General features: G+C 49.8%; 1 protein-coding gene and 3 non-coding genes across 17 annotated transcripts; 1 reads left to right on the plus strand and 3 right to left on the minus strand.

The window, feature by feature from the left end:
- Positions 1-919: 919 nt before the first annotated feature.
- Positions 920-992, minus strand: TRNAV-AAC (transfer RNA valine (anticodon AAC)). The gene has a single exon. It is a non-coding gene; the product is annotated as a tRNA-Val (tRNA).
- Positions 993-4,130: 3,138 nt separating this feature from the next.
- TRNAK-CUU (transfer RNA lysine (anticodon CUU)) lies at positions 4,131-4,203 on the minus strand. Its single transcript has one exon. It is a non-coding gene; the product is annotated as a tRNA-Lys (tRNA).
- A 381-nt stretch (positions 4,204-4,584) lies between these two features.
- Positions 4,585-15,879, plus strand: TRIM41 (tripartite motif containing 41). Of its 14 annotated transcripts, none has more exons than XM_035696975.2 (8): positions 4,585-4,914; positions 5,562-5,844; positions 6,025-7,327; positions 10,963-11,058; positions 12,740-12,970; positions 13,504-13,526; positions 13,724-13,851; positions 14,290-15,879. In XM_035696975.2, the coding sequence occupies exons 3-8, from the start codon at positions 6,518-6,520 to the stop codon at positions 14,889-14,891; spliced, it is 1,890 nt and encodes a 629-aa protein (XP_035552868.1). In that variant the 5' UTR covers positions 4,585-4,914; positions 5,562-5,844; positions 6,025-6,517; the 3' UTR covers positions 14,892-15,879. The 14 variants fall into 14 exon arrangements, with proteins under 14 accessions (XP_035552868.1, XP_025302503.1, XP_025302504.1 ...); XM_035696979.2 differs by lacking the exon at positions 4,585-4,914 and having other exon boundaries at positions 4,975-7,327; positions 12,707-12,970; positions 14,290-14,471; positions 14,625-14,715; positions 15,039-15,177; XM_025446724.3 differs by lacking the exon at positions 4,585-4,914 and having other exon boundaries at positions 4,975-7,327; positions 12,707-12,970; positions 14,290-14,465; positions 14,625-14,715; positions 15,039-15,177.
- Positions 4,593-4,665, minus strand: TRNAV-CAC (transfer RNA valine (anticodon CAC)). The gene has a single exon. It is a non-coding gene; the product is annotated as a tRNA-Val (tRNA).
- Positions 15,880-15,997: the final 118 nt, after the last annotated feature.

The following is a 15,997-nucleotide window of genomic DNA, read 5'->3' on the forward strand; positions in this document are numbered from 1 at the left end:
AAGAGGCGGCTGGCCCACACACCTGGAGAGACTGAGGTCCCTGGGCCTGAGCCAGCCGCGGAGGAAGCACTGGGCACGGGGAGGAATGCCGGTAAGACTCTGGGTGGGTCTGCCTTAGAGGGAGCGCGGGAGCGACATAGGTGCCCCCGCGAGGAGCGGACGTGGCCCCCCTGGGGTGGATGGGAAGGCCCCAAATCAGGTTTCACCGGAGTGAAACCAGTCAGGGTACACACATTCAGACTCGCTCGCGATGGTGTCGGTGCTGTGGAGGTGGCCCCATCGGCGCTGGCAGTCCGCTGGCAGCACCGCAGCTGCGTTCCCGGCTGTGCCCACCCTCGGTGCCCTGCTTCTTTCCCTCTTTTCCATCCGTTATCTGCGACTTCTGTTTCCTCGCCTGTGATGTTTCTGCGCGTCAGCGGCATCGTCTGGAAGCTGGGAACGACCATATTATGCGCATCCCAGGACTGTTCGGTTCCGTCGAGGCAGACCCCTAACAGAGGCGGACACCACAGACACAATGCTTAGCAGTGCGGTCCCTGCATTACCACCGCTATCTCCCTGCGAATAGCTCGACATGACCCGACTTCGACCACGTATTTCCAGCTTATTCCTAGTTGCACTTTTTAATATTTCATATATGGATGCGTGGCATTCCTGCTTTTTGTTGCCTTTTAACCCTTCAGGATTGTTAGTTTTTTGAAGGAATGCTCTAAAGACATACACCACCTTCTTATATCACGGACCTAGAGAAGTGGGCTGTATTGGTCGAAATGAACTGCTAATCAATTGGAAAAGACAAGAGTACGTGGAAAACTATAAATAGTATTCATACATATATGTACATACATTCCAAAGGCAGATGGCTTAAGTAGACGAATTAACTCAATCAGATTAAATTAAAAGCAACAGTGCCCGCTGCTGTTTCCGCCCGGTTTCGAACCGGGGACCTTTCGCGTGTTAGGCGAACGTGATAACCACTACACTACGGAAACCGACGGGGGAGGCGCTCTTCCATGATCCTTGTAAGATGTGTAGTCATGGGCAGGGCCCGGGTTCCTGCGCTCGACCTGGGAGGCAGAGCCCTTGGAACCCTTTCACGTTGGCCTTCGGTAATAGTGTTGTCTAACTGCCGAGCCTAATCTCTTCATAGGTCGTGAAACCAGTCACATTCAGCAATCAAAACAAAACAGTGAAGGAAAACAACGGGCCTCCCAGCAAGGAAGGTAAATGTGGCTTTGGAGGTTTGAGACCAGATAATTCTCGACGTTTTATCTTTTAAACAGCTGGAGGGTTTAAATTTTCACCAATTTTGTGCTGGACTGATACTAAAGATCTAAAGGATTAAAGAAATGTTAAATACATTCAAAGAATACAAGATTTGAATATACTTTGTCAAAATGTAGATATAAAGAAGCCAAAAATAAAATTAGTTTTACCTATGCTTTCAAAATAACTGTGTTTCTTCTAAGTTATGTGAAATTATCTACTAAAAATAAAAAGGGAATGGAAATTTATATCAAATTTTAAGTCAATGTCATTTAAATAGAGGTGAAAAGTGAAATTTTGAAATGTAATCAAATCTTTTAAGTATCTTCTAAAAATAAAACTAATCAATTCTTGCACTGAATGTCCAGAATTGGGATGAGGCTTAATGCATGGTTATATGTAGACCTTTATATATACAGATGTAAAATTAGTATCTATGATTTAATATTGCAAAAAAAAAAAATTCTTTTCAGTGGCCTACGATGATTGATTCTGGAAGACCTGAGGAGGAGGTTGAGTACTGCTGATGAGGGATCCTTGATGTGATCTGCGACTTGTAAGCCCCTCTCCACCAGAACGCAGGGCGGGAGGTCCTCTTGTCCAAGTCTAGTTCTCTGATCGAGGTCACCAGGGGTCCACAGGTGGCCCAATCCATAGATTCCTTACTATCTTCCTTTATTAGACCATATACAGAATTTGACTGATCTGTCCCTCTTTTTTTGCACATCTTAACTCCCTTGGAGTGGATGGAAGCTTTGCTGCTGGCATTACTCCCATTCTAACTCTTCCTTCTTTCTATCCAAGGCTATCTCCCTGGAGAGTCACATTGAGACTGACGGCTTGACCCAATCTTTACCCCCTTCCCTACCTGTGGCTCCAACAATCACCACTGTCCCTGAGCTTCAGATCCATGTGTCTTGGACATGTCTTTTTAGACATCTCCCAACCTGTTCAAGATTGAACTCATTACTTCTCTCTCACTTTTCATCCCACTCCTCAGTTAGAAGGTGGAAGAGAGTCAGTAAAGTATTCTTTAGACTGAGAAGGCACGTTAAAAGGGGAAAAGGAAGCAAGACTCTCCATATTGCTCACACAGGGTTTTATTCAAGGTAACTTAGTGACAGGGAGTATGGGTGTGGACAGACCATCCAAGTGGTGCTGGGCCATTCTCCACAGCTATTCTGTGCCCAGTCCAGACCTTAATCCCTAGGTGTTATGCAATGAGGGGTTTGGTGGTGAGGCATAGGGTAGTTACCTAAAGTGGTGCCATGTGTGAGCCAAAGGATCTCTCCTAGTTACCTAAAGTGGTGCCAATTTAGGAAAGATCAGAACAAGTCTTCCTACATTCCATGTCACAGGCCTGGAACACCTATTGGGAGAGAGGTCATTTCTCCAGCTTGAAGAGGATGGAGGACCAAAGGGAGGGTCAGGTTTGTCCATACTCCTACACATCTTTTATCTGTTACTAAACCATCTAAACCAGAGACCCGGGAACCCCCTCTCTTGCCCAGTTATAAAACGTGCACCTAGCTCCTTCACCCACTTCTCCCATCCGGCTGCTGCCTCCCCACTGCAGTGCTAGCCACTTCCTGTCTAGACTGACTGTGTACCTCCAGTTCCTCTCTTTGATTCAGTCTCACTCCCATCATATGTCTTGCTCATTGTTCCTGAAGGAATCCTCCTGAAATATAAATCAGTCCTTCTCCCTCCACAGCCTCCATCACCAAGGAGGGATCCTACTAGCTTCCCTTGTGTTTGTTTCCTTGTGCTCCCTTGTGAATGTCTGAACTGATCAATGCTCGACTCCTTTGTGCTAAGTGCAGTGGATCACTTACCAGAGAGGATTCCAAACTGGGCCTGGCTGGAGGGGCAATTGTGGAAGATGAAAGAGAAGCAGGAATTGTAGCAAAAAGCTCCAGCAGGGATGACCCTAAGCTTGTTGGGAGATGGCAACAAGAAGCCTGTTCTCTTTGGCTTCCCCTTAATGAAATGCCACAGGATCTTTTAGGAATGTTTTCCATTTCCAGTGAAGGTGGTAAAACAAATAAATACCCTGAAACCACAATTTGCAAATGAAACCGTAATTTGCAAACGAATCCACAAGTATTTGTGCAAGAGAAAATGTCAAAGTTGAAACTCCTGGCACATAAGCTTATTTAGACCCATTAATTTTAAGATAAGATCATATAAGAGCCATAGTAGCAATAACTGTCCAGCGAGGCCTGAGTGAGCTTGGATGCTAGGACTGTACCAGCAAATCCGCCTATTTTATAAACTGTCCAATTCCTGTCCAGACTGCCCTTACAGTGTCATACTAGACTCTCCCTAATTCGCCTTCCACACACTTCTGAGACAAGGTGATTCAGTCCTTTGCTTAGCAAGTTGAATAAACCAGCTTTACATGACCAGTAGACTTATCCTGTGGTCTGCCATGTACAGGAGGGAGACTACATTCGGAAAACAGAAAACGGGCTGATTTTGCAGAACTAAAAAAGCAGTTCACATAAAGGAACGAATTTCTTTCTTTCTTTTTTTTTTTTTTTTAAATTGGAGTTCAATTTGCCAACATATAGCATAACACCCGGTGCTCATCCCATCAAGTGTCCCCCTCAGTGCCCGTCACCCAGTCACCCCCCACCCCCTGCCCGCCTCCCTTTCCACCACCCCTTGTTCGTTTCCCAGAGTTAGGAGTCTCTCATGTTCTGTCTCCGTTTCTGATATAAGGAACGAATTTAAATTGAAGTGATAGAAGAACTTCCTGACAAGACCAGTAAACTGAGGATGTTCATGTTGGGAGGGTCCAAAATAAGGGATATTTTTACATTCCCCTCAAAAATTCTTCCCTCGCCCACAAAACGGAACTGCGCCCAACGTGGGGCTCGAACCCACGACCCTGAGATTAAGAGTCTCATGCTCTACCGACTGAGCTAGCCGGGCACACAGCAACCCTAACCTATTCTGTCTTAGAAGACTGAAATCCATACGTAGGGATGAAGGAACACTGAAATATAATTGCGCGAACATGGGGCACCCGCTGTGTGTCTGAGTGTCCTGATGACCGGAGCTGGAGGATCGAAGCCCCACGACCCCGCACCAGGGGGGCAGGTGGCTCTGCAGGCTCCTACCGGCGAAGAACAACAGCTGAACTGAGCTGCGAAACCTGGATTTACACTGAACCTTTACGGAGAGCGCGCTGCTGAGCCGTCCTGCTGCGGTCCCCAAGAAAGGGAAACAGACACGCAACGTGCTGCCTCTGCGCGACTGCAGCCAGAGCGCTCTTCTTCGGGAGCAGAAGGGGCGGGGATGAGGAGATCTAGGCCAAAAGATGTTTCCGCCCGGTTTCGAACCGGGGACCTTTCGCGTGTGAGGCGAACGTGATAACCACTACACTACGGAAACCGACAGCGCAGCGTCAGGTGAGTACCGACTTGAAGCCGCACAGGGCCAGGCCACGAGGAAAAGAAGCCGGAGTTCCCAGGGGCGGGCGCTCCCGGTGCTAGCGGCCATTCTTCTCTCGGCGTGGCCTGGCGTGGCCTCACGTGGCTGCTCCCCCACCCGGGCTGGCGGTGCCTGCGGTTCGGCCACCCTTCGAGGAAGCCGGCGTCCAGCGGGTCTCCCCGCGAGGCAGGAGAGCTCCTCCAGAGCAGGGTGAGTTCCGCGCCCGCAGCGCAGCCAACCCGCAGAGGCCGCACACCCCGGGAATTCTGTACCTGAATTACGTACCCGAGCTGCCCCTGCAGTTTTCCTTTTTTTTCATTAAAGATGGTTTTTTTAAGTCTCGGGGATTATTTCTCTTGCCCAAATAATCTCTTTGGCAGAGATGCTCTGCGTACCAAAGCGGAACCTTTGGTAATAGAGTTAGTTCTACAGGGATTCTCTCAAGTAAAACCAGTAAGACAAACCCAGTTTGAGCCCCTGCTCTGACCCGGACTCCATCAAGTCGGGCCTCCAGGCCGTTTGGGCGCGGAGCAAGCGTGGCGCGCAGCTCAGAAGGATCTGAATGAACCCACCATGTGCCAGGCAGCAAGCATACTGATCGCTCTGAAATTTTATTGACCCTCATTTCACAAAAGCCTCTGATAGGGTAACCCCTATTTTAATGAGTAAATACAGGGCCATGAGGTCATCCAATACAAACCATCTCCTCCCCTTTTTGCAGATGGTAGCATAGCTCACACTTTTCAGCATCCTGCTTTTCTCACCTCACAATACATCTTGGAGAGCATTCCCATTTTACAGCTACGAGTATTGCACTGGGTGGAGGCTCGGGTAATTTTACTATTCCTTTGCTGAAGGGCAGCTAGAGAGGTTCATCCAAAGGACACGACAGTGACCAGACGACAGCGCTAGAATGCGTATGGGAATGCCAGCCACAGTGAGGAGGACGGAGAAGGTCTCGGGTCTCGGGCCCCGGCCCCCGGGCCCCGGCCCCCATCCGTCTCGGAGGAACTCCGAGTTGCCAAACAACAAAGTCCTCGGCCTAGAAGGGCCGGAAGTACTTGAGGGCGCTCAGCGGAGCCCGCCCCTCCGCTTCCGGCATCGGCTGTGGGGAGGCCCTGGTGCAGTCCTCCGTGTTCGGTTAGTAGGATGGCGCCAGGCCGACGCGGTCATAGTACCGAGGGCGGACGGCCGCTAAGCGCGCCCATCCTCCCCCAAAGTTTATCCCTAGTGGCGAGGGATGGGGGAGGCCGGTTCTTCCGGGTCGTCCGCGTTCCCTGCTCCTTCCTATTACAGAGATGTGGGCCTCCATCGTTCTAGCTCTCCTGCCCTGTTCCCGTGTGCCTGCTAGAGCGTCTCCTCGTCGTTTCCTGTCGCCCAGAGGCCCGGGAGGAAAGAAGGGGGCGTAGCGCTACCACGGAGGGACCTTGCGAGCTTGGGCGACGCTCAGACACCGGAAGTGTTGGCAGGGAGGCCGGAAGTGAGGGGGAGGAGCCAGGAAGTGAGGAGGGGCGGGGGCTTATGAGGAGGCCAAGGGAGCGTTGGGACAGATTTGCACTCAGGGCCACCTGAGGGACTTGGCTGTAGCGCTCCGCTCTGTCCCCTCCCCTCGCAGAGACACGGTTGTCGTCTAGGAGTAGGAAACTCTGTGTAGAAGGGTGGGTTGTCGGAGGACCTTCCTCTGTCTGCGCTAGAGACAAGGTGTGGAGAGGCGGGGTGGGGGTGGGGCCGGGTCGTCAGGGAGTCTGAGAGGGAAGACCCCCGCCCCCCCGCCCCCCCACCGCCCATCTACACTGGCTGACTGGACACTAAGATGGCTGCCGTTGCCATGGCACCCAACCCTGTGCAGACCCTTCAGGAGGAGGCGGTGTGCGCCATCTGCCTCGATTACTTCACGGACCCCGTGTCCATCGGCTGCGGGCACAACTTCTGCCGAGTGTGTGTAACCCAGCTGTGGGGAGGGGAGGATGAGGAAGACAGGGACGAGTTAGACCGGGAGGAGGATGAGGAGGACGGAGAGGAGGAGGAAGTGGAGGCAGTGGGGGCCGGTGGGGGGTGGGACACCCCCATGCGGGATGAAGACTATGAGGGCGACATGGAGGAGGAGGTCGAGGAGGAAGAGGAGGGTGTGTTTTGGACCAGTGGCATGGGCGGGTCCAACTGGGACAACATGGACTACGTGTGGGAGGAGGAGGACGAGGAGGAAGATTTGGACTACTACTTGGGGGACATGGAGGAGGACCTGAGAGGGGAGGATGAGGAGGACGAGGAGGAAGTACTGGAGGAGGACGAGGAAGAGGAGCTAGACCCCGTCACCCCACTGCCCCCGCCTCCAGCCCCTCGGAGGTGCTTCACCTGCCCCCAGTGCCGAAAGAGCTTTCCCAGGCGGAGCTTCCGCCCCAACCTGCAGCTGGCCAACATGGTCCAGGTGATTCGGCAGATGCACCCAACTCCTGGCCGAGGGAGCCGTGGGAGCGAGCAGGGCATTTGTCCAAAACACCAGGAAGCCCTGAAGCTCTTCTGCGAGGTGGATGAAGAGGCCATCTGTGTGGTGTGCCGAGAATCCAGGAGCCACAAACAGCACAGCGTGGTGCCATTGGAGGAGGTGGTGCAGGAGTACAAGGTGAGAGAAGTAGAAGATGGGAGTTAAGTGGGGGTGGAGAGGAAGTAAGAGGAGCTGGGAAAGGAAACCTGTCCCCTCCTGCCCCCAGAACCTCGTGCACTGATGAGCTTATTCTTCTTTTCTAAGCACTTATTGGCATCAAGGTGGGTTAGATTAAGAAGGATCCTGTACACGACGAAGCAGACCAGTGAAGAAGAGCAGGAAGATTGGTTTCCTCTAGAGAAATTGGGCAAAGCCCAGGTGATGTCACATCACTGGGCTGCATCTCTTGGGGAAAGCCACTGCCGTTTCACACTTCCGTTGTCCCTAAGTGTAGGCGTGCAGGTGGCAGGCCCCTCTGGCTTTACCACCAGTCTCATTTTCCTTTCCTTCAGCCTGTCCTTGACTCAGATGCCTGGAGATGGGAAGGACTTGGGGCCTCAAAGAACAGGAAAGGGCCTTAAGGAATGACTAGTGTCAGATTCAGGTGCTCTGCCACTTGCCTTTTAATGGATTTTTCATCTACCTCATGGTTTGGCTTGGTTCTCTTATCAAAGACTTTTGTTGGATCTGCATCAGCATAATGTACTGACTAGAACTTAACCTTTCCTGAGAATGCAGGAAAAAGGGAGAGGCTTCTTCTTCTTTTTTTTTTTTTTTTAACCATTTTATTTATTTATTCATGAGAGAGACAGAGACACAGGCAGAGGGAGAAGCAGGCTCCATGAAGAGAGCCCAATGTGGGACTTGATCCCGGGACCCCAGGAGGCAAGCGCCAAACGGCGGAGCCACCCAGGGATCCCCAAGGGAGAGGCTTCTAAGTCAGAAGACTGGGCTGGCTCTACACTTATTCACTCAGGCATCTTTAAAAGTCTTGGAACTTTAATATCTCAAGGATTAAAAGTTAATATTTACTGAACACTTGCTATGTACACCAGGCACTGTACCAAGCACTTTTCAGGAACTATCTCATTTAAAACTCAAAACAATCCTGTTAAGTTTGATGTGGTTTCTATCCCCATTTTATAGATTAGGAAGCAGATTTAAGTAATATACACAGGGCCACACAGATGGGCTTGGTTGTGACCCCTTCCCCTGCATCCCTGCACACTGTTAACAATGTCACCACCATTTAGATATCTGTTAGTTTGACTTTCCTGATATGTGATTCTAGTTTGGTTAATGCTTTGCACCCTACTTCTGGCCCTTACTCTTTTGGGATATGGGTCAAGATTTGCCTGTAAGACAGCACAGTTAGCACTACTTAGGGAAGGCTGGGACAGGTTTGCAACAGTGGGACCGGGAGGAAGAAGGGGTAGCTCCTATGTGGCCTGTGCAGAACTTTTTTGTTTTATGACCTGTATTTCCACACCTTCTCACACAGTAATGTCATTTAGGGAATCTTATCGTTACCTCCATTTTAGAGTAGAGAGTCTAGAGCTAGAGTACAGCTAAGACAGACTTACATCTTATGACAAGTAACTATTTCATCCACACAGTGATTGTCCCCATTACTAAGGGAGTTTTCAAAAGTACAGTGGGCCCTACCACTTGAGATTCTGAGTCAGAGACAGGGAGGATATCAGAGTATCTTTAAGGAAGTCCAGCCTAGCATGGGAATCACTGCATTGGTAATATCACCTGCTTTGTAGGCCCTGAGTTGTTTGGGGAGGTTGTGATCTCCTTTTGTCCATTTTTTTTTTTTTTCATCTCCTTTTGGCTCTTAGTTAACTGTACCCATCAATGGGCAATTTGTTAATTGAATGTTGGTGTGGAGTATTCATGGGCATTCCACCACTTCTTCACCCTACTCCTACAGGACTCTTGTGAAGAGGTTTCTGAAACTGGATTTTAATTTGTGTTAGCCACATCTGTTGTATGCCAGCCCAGAAGAGCTCTGCAGTTTGAGGAGGCCACATAGATGCAAATAATCTATTAAGTGATCAGCAAATATAAATACATAAGTTTCATTATACAGAATTAATTTGACTGATTCCTTTTCTAACTTATGGGCTATTTTATAGGCAGGTAGTTTATTCCCTTCAAGTATGTACACTAACTAGCACTAGCTTAGAACACTGTTGTTTTGTAGAAATATTTCTTTATTGAATAGATAATAATACAAATGAGGTATAAATAAAGTTCCTAAAAAGTTGAGAGTCCTTGAAAATTTCTTTTAAATAGTACTCTATTGGATTTGAGCTCATTAATTTTTTTGTCAGTTATTTAGGAAAAAAAATTGAGAAATTTAAGCATCATACATTCTGAATAGAGTTGGAGAAAAGTAGAGAGTAATATTAAAAGGCAAAGGTTTTTGTAGTTTATGTTATTTTCACATTAGGGATTGATTATATTTTTAACATAATTTTTTCTACAACCACTTATCCTGTGTAACAGCAGCCTTTTGTACCCTGGGTCAGTAACCTCGTGGTTCAGGGGTCATTATAAGGTTGTCATGGGCAGCTTAGACAGAGGTAGAGAATACTAGGTAACATTTATTGATCCTTGCTACATGCCAGACACTGTGTGAAGCATACTGTCCATAAGCTAGATTCTGTTATTTCCAATTCCCATGTAAGATGAAAATTGGAAGTGTGGCTTTCCTTAGGTCACCTGGCTACAGTCCAGTTTAGATTGAAGTCTAGGCTTGAGCTCTCCTACCCTGTATTGCCCCTCAAGGAAAAGGAAAGAGAAAGGCAGAAGTAGTAGGAGACATAAAAAAGGAAAGAAAACAGGTTGAGCCCATCTCTGGTCTCTAACAGCCTTTTAAAGAAAAAGATTCTGTTACAAGTGATTAGAACAAGAGGTGAAGTGCATATTGGCTGTGAAGGTTAAAACCTTAGGAAGACAGGGGTTTGGGTTTCCATTTAGTAAGTAATTGGGAAAGAAAGCAGATGAACAGGCATAGAAATTAAGTGGGGTTCCTGGGGGCAGGGGGAACGTGTGTTGTGGGGAGTCATACTGGAAAATCATTACAGTGCCTAGGAAGTCTTATAAAGGCTGTATTCATGCTCCTTGGGATGACAAGAAGTTGGGGGCAGGGAGGATCTGGACCGTGGTCAGGTAGCTGGGTTTTAAAGGAAGAATGCCTTGGGCCAAGTGGAGAAAGGCAATCCCAGGCAGAGGGAACAGCATGAATAAAGATATGGAATTACACTTGGGAAAAGGCAGGTAGTTTTATGTGGTTAAAACCAAGAGTCTGTGTTAGAAAGGGTAAGTACAGGAGAAGAGGCTAGAGGCAGTGAGAACCAATGAAGGATCTTTAGCACAGGCACAAAATCACCAGAGAAGTATTTAGAGATGAAAGTCACGAGGAAGATTGCTTATGAGGGGGAGGGAACCATAGGTAGGAACGTTCATTTGGAAGGACTTTGTGTGGTGAGGGGCTCAAGCCAGGTCCACCCTGAGTATGGGATCCTACCTTTAGAGAACACACCTGGGGCTTCTGCACACAAGTGCAGGCAGAGTGTTGGACGCCTTCATTATCATCTAAAGAGAAGCAAGGAGAGGAAGGGAGTATGATGCTCATTTGATGCCCATGTTGGGGATCAGGGTTTGGGCCCCAGTGCACTGCAGGTGGGGAGTGGGGGAAGTGGGCTCTGAAAGCAGGTGCCATCCCCTCCCAGGCCTCTAATCTCCTTTTCCCATTCCCTCAGGCCAAACTGCAGGGGCATGTGGAACCACTGAGGAAGCACCTAGAGGCTGTGCAGAAGATGAAGGCCAAGGAGGAGAGGCGGGTGACAGAGCTGAAGGTGGGTGGATGTCATTGATGGGGCTGATTGGCTCTGTGGGCAGGGAAGTTGGGCTACCTACTCTCAAAAGCAGTGACTAGATTCCCTGAAACGGGCAGCCAAAGTCTAGGAGAGAAGTAGACACCTTCTCAGGATCCTGAAGAGAGAGGGGCTTTAGAAGTAGGGGGCGTGTTTGTTCCTAGGTTCCAAAATGCCTAATTTAGATCTGGTACAGAGAGGTTGGGGCCCTGGCCCAAGGTTGCAAAGCAGGCTTACCACCCAGACACCTCACTCTAGGCCTAGTGCCCACCACACCAGATAGCACAGAGGACAGAAATGGACAAGGAAAATCCACATAACAGCTGTTAACAGCTGTCAGAGAAGTCCCAGGTCCCAGAATAGATGGCAGAGCAGCCCTGAGCAGAAGAAGGGGGGCCAGGGTGTTTCATGGAGTATAGAAATTTGTGAATGTTAGCATTGCAGAGACCTAGTCTTTTCTGGTCCAGTGTTTCTCAGCTGTTTTTCATCATTGATTACTCCTCCCCAAGGATTATTTTTAGATATTTTTTCCCCAAACATCACCCCCACCCCCAACTTTGTACCTGTTTTTGTAAGGTCAGCAGGCACTGAGAATGGCCTGGCACTGAGCTTTGGAGACAAAGCCAGGATGTCCTTCTTAATCTGACCTCTTTCCTCATTACTCCCATGCCTACCACCCTGGCCAGTGCAGGGGAGGGAGTGGGGGAGGTAGGAGGGGGGTCTTGCCACTTCCTAGGTCTTGTGCTTATCTTTGTCACCTACATGTTAGGAATTCTGTTGCTGGCAACTGCCAGGCACTGAGTGGTGGCATCTGAGATTGGGAGTCAGGGAGTCTTCTTGCCTCTAGCCAGATGCTCAGATTGAGACTCCTGGGGTCCTGAATTACAGAGAGCTGTCAGGATCTGAGTGTCACTGAGGGTGAAACTGACTTCCTTCCCCTCTCTGGCCTGTCACTCTTTGTCCCAAGAATGTCATTAGCTGATGATATCTGGGTGGAATGTGTGCCCACTGTCTGGGATTGCCCAGTCCAGGCAGATGGGGTGTGAGTGGGCAGAAGTTTTCTCTCCTTACAAATAGAAGTACCTACAATGATACCCATGATTTTGCCTCTTGGCTCTTAAAGTATAAAATGTTAATTGGCCATTTACAAGAAAAGTTGCCAGACTCCTCATCTAGAAGGATTAGGTGACTTATTCTAAGTACCTACTCTGTGGTTGGCACTCTTCCAGGTCTGAGGACCCTGTGACAAATAGCGATAGAGCTTATGCAGTGGTGGAAAAGGATGCTAAATACAACATTTCAAATTAAGATTAATGCCATGATATGCAATGATATTTATGGGCATGGCCCTAATTTAGATATAGAGGGGCGGGAAGACTTCCCTCAGGGAATATTTTTAAGCTTAGACCTGACGAACAAATCAAGTTAATTAGCCAGTGTGGAGATAAGTTGGAAGCAGGAGTTGTTGAGTTTGAGACTAGTGTGCTGGGGGTGTGGGAGTGGTGCCTGGTAAGGCTGGGAGGTGGGGAAGGGTTTAGGGGCTACTTTCCATTTGGGATGTAGGGCTCCGATACCTTGGATTGAGGGGCAGCAGTTGCAAAATTGGAAGTTTATGTTTCTGTGTGTTGAGGTGGTATCCACCATCCCCTTTGCATCATCCCAGAGCCAGATGAAGTCAGAGTTGGCAGCTGTGGCCTCGGAGTTTGGACGGCTGACACGGTTTCTGGCTGAAGAACAGGCAGGGTTGGAGCGGCGCCTCCGGGAGATGCATGAAGCCCAGCTAGGGCGTGCAGGAGCAGCGGCCAGCCGCCTGGCGGAGCAGGCTGCCCAGCTGAGCCGCCTGCTGGCGGAGGCCCAGGAGCGGAGCCAGCAGGGGGGTCTACGGCTGCTCCAGGTGAGCAGTGCTCCCTTCCCTCTCTCCCCCTCCCACCAAACCCTGTAGTTACTCTGTCAGGCAGTGCTTACTAAACATCTGTCCAGAGCTGCCTTTCTTCTCATTGGGAGGAACCCACAATGACCAAAAGGTTTTTTTGAGGCTGGGGACAGAGTTAATGCCAAGTGTGTGGCAGGAGAAAAGAAAGAAGTTTCAATTGTAGATGAGGGTTTTAAAGGAGAGTTAAGGAAGAATTTTTGACAGATATCCTGAAAAAGATGACCAAGTCACTTTGTGAACATTGTTTTACTGGGGTTGAAAATTATGCTATTGGTTTTGGAGCAAGAGTTGCTGAATGAATGAATCAGCTGTGTTGAGGCATAGGGATGATTGAGATATATGCTTACTGAGGGCCTTAGGGTGCTTTTTCTTACTCCCTGTTCAAGTTCAGTCGTTTCTCTGGCTGGAATCAGATTGGGAGAAAGGAGCTGTCTCTGTGCAGCTGACTCTCTCTTTGTCTCTTTTTTCCCTCTCCCTCTTTTTGTTATTCCCAGGACATCAAGGAGACTTTCAATAGGTGTGTTGCCACCCTTTATCCTCTGTGACCCAGTGGCATCTGGTTCCCCATCCCTACTTCTGTTGGATATCCCGCTCCTTTCCTTCCCCAGGACCCGAGTTTCTGCCTCCTGGACCCTCCTCTCCTTCCCCTCAGCTTCTGCTCTTCCCTCTGGGAATATCATGGTCCCACCCCCTGCCCGGTCCCCCTTCCTCCAGGTGTGAAGAGGTACAGCTGCAGCCCCCAGAGGTCTGGTCCCCTGACCCGTGTCAACCCCATAGCCATGACTTCTTGACAGATGCCATCGTGAGGAAAATGAGCCGGATGTTCTGTCAGGCTGCCCGAGGTAGGGAGGTCACCTGTACGACCTTCCTTTGCCTTTCACTTCACACACCTGAGATTAGGTTCTGAGGGGGAAGTTGAATCCTGAGGGAAGCTTGGGGCTGAGGTGGAGCAGGGTACAGGCAGGCCATATGGGGCTTTAAGCCACGAGTAGCTTTTGTCCTAGTCCGGGTAGGTAGTGGTGGGGGAAGAGGAGGAGGGGTAGCAAGAAGAGCCAGGGCCAGAGGGAGGACCTGTCCACAGGAACTCAATTCTGGCCTCTTAGGATGGGGTGGGGTGAGGTCAGCTAGAAGGGGGAGAGAAAAAGTGAGGGGGAAGGCAGGAAGGAGGCAGGAAGGCAGAGGGGAGGACAACAGGAAAGGCCGAATCTTAAAAAGAGTTTATATTGATTGGGGAACAAGTTGTTCCAGCCTTGGCATATTTGTCCTCCCCCCTTCTCAAGTGGACCTGACGCTGGACCCTGACACGGCTCACCCAGCCCTGATGCTGTCCCCTGACCGCCGGGGGGTTCGTCTGGCAGAGCGGCGGCAGGAGGTTGCTGACCATTCCAAACGCTTCTCAGCCGACTGCTGTGTATTAGGGGCCCAAGGCTTCCGTTCTGGCCGGCACTACTGGGAGGTAGAGGTGGGCGGGCGGCGGGGTTGGGCGGTGGGCGCTGCCCGTGAATCGACCCATCATAAGGAGAAAGTGGGCTCTGGGGGGTCCTCTGTGGGCGGTGGGGATGCCAGCTCCTCGCGCCATCACCATCGCCGCCGCCGCCTCCACCTACCCCAACAGCCCCTGCTCCAGAGGGAAGTGTGGTGTGTGGGCACCAACGGCAAACGCTACCAGGCACAGAGCTCAACGGAGCAGACACTGCTGAGCCCAAGTGAGAAACCACGGCGCTTTGGTGTATACCTGGACTATGAGGCTGGGCGCCTGGGCTTCTACAATGCGGAGACTTTAGCCCATGTGCATACCTTCTCAGCTGCTTTCCTGGGCGAGCGTGTCTTCCCTTTCTTTCGGGTGCTCTCCAAGGGCACCCGTATCAAGCTCTGCCCTTGATTAGCCTGCCACCCGCAGGGGCCCCTCTGGTTAGCACTTGGGGGGCGGGTGGTGGTGGAGGGTGGCCCGTAAGTTTGGGGGCTCAAAGGCTCCTTCCAATGTTTGTTGCTTCCTGCTCCTTTGACCCAGGCCCGCTTCTCCCTCTAGGAGCCTAAAGAACCCTCCTGGCCTGCAGCTCGGCCTTCTCTCACCTGCAATGTCTGTCCAACAGGTCTGCATGGGTCCCTGATGAGAACAGCTGCTTGGTTTTCCTTCCCTCTGTCCACCCAGGGGTCTGAGTTTTGAGTAGGGGATGAAGGGAGATTTAACTCCATTACTTAACTTCCCTTTCCCTGCTCTTCAACCTTAGTGCCCAGGCTGGGGTACTTGGGCAAGATTCAGGTCTGCCCCTATTCCAATTCCGTTTTCTGATGCAAATTTTAGCTGAGGGATTTGGAAGCTTTTTTGGGGGAGGCAGGTTGGGCAAAAGGGTAGAGCTGGGTAATAAATGTCTACTCTAGGGGAAGTAGGAGGGATTCAAAACTCCTTCCATCCCCAAATTCTACCTCCATAGACTGGCCACATTTTAGCTTGAGATATAGATTGGTTGACATGATCGAAACTAGATACCATTGTATCACCCAATAAATTATTTTCTCCCCCTTCCTTTTTTCCAGCACTCAAACTAGGAATAAAGCTCACCCCACCCAACTCCTTTAGGTCTTTTTCACTGCCAGGCTCCTTTCCCCTTTGTTCAGTGGAGTTCCTTGTGTCAGTTTTCAGCCTCATGTCTTTAGTTCTCTCCATTTGGTGAGCCCTGACCAGGAGCCTGGGGACAGGGGTTTGGATCCCCAGAAGAGCCTTGGGTATAATATATTTTTCTAGTAACCCTTTGCCTTCTGTCACTTGTCAGCTTTTGTCCTCTACTTTGATGGCAGAGGTCAATTTATGTTCCTGGGGAAAAGGGAAGAGGGGTTGTGTTGTGGAAATAAAAAAGTTTATTTGCTTCTTTTGTGGAGTCCTTTCCTTTAGATGAGCAAAAAAGAATGAGAACAATTTCTTCCATAAGCCAGGCCTAATAAATGATGCATTTCAGTGATAACTGCCTTTTGCACTGGTCACATTTG

The sequence above is a fragment of the Canis lupus genome, chromosome 11 (genome assembly GCF_003254725.2).
Source record: "Canis lupus dingo isolate Sandy chromosome 11, ASM325472v2, whole genome shotgun sequence".
NCBI lineage: Eukaryota > Metazoa > Chordata > Mammalia > Carnivora > Canidae > Canis > Canis lupus.

Bases quoted from the DNA above. Each gene is read 5' to 3' on its own strand.
- TRIM41 (XM_025446718.3), top strand. From the start codon at position 6,518: ATGGCTGCCGTTGCCATGGCACCCAACCCTGTGCAGACCCTTCAGGAG. The intron at 13,527-13,723 runs GTGTGTTGCCAC...CCCTTCCTCCAG, and splicing joins ATCAAGGAGACTTTCAATAG to GTGTGAAGAGGTACAGCTGC. The intron at 13,852-14,289 runs GTAGGGAGGTCA...CCCCTTCTCAAG, and splicing joins GTTCTGTCAGGCTGCCCGAG to TGGACCTGACGCTGGACCCT.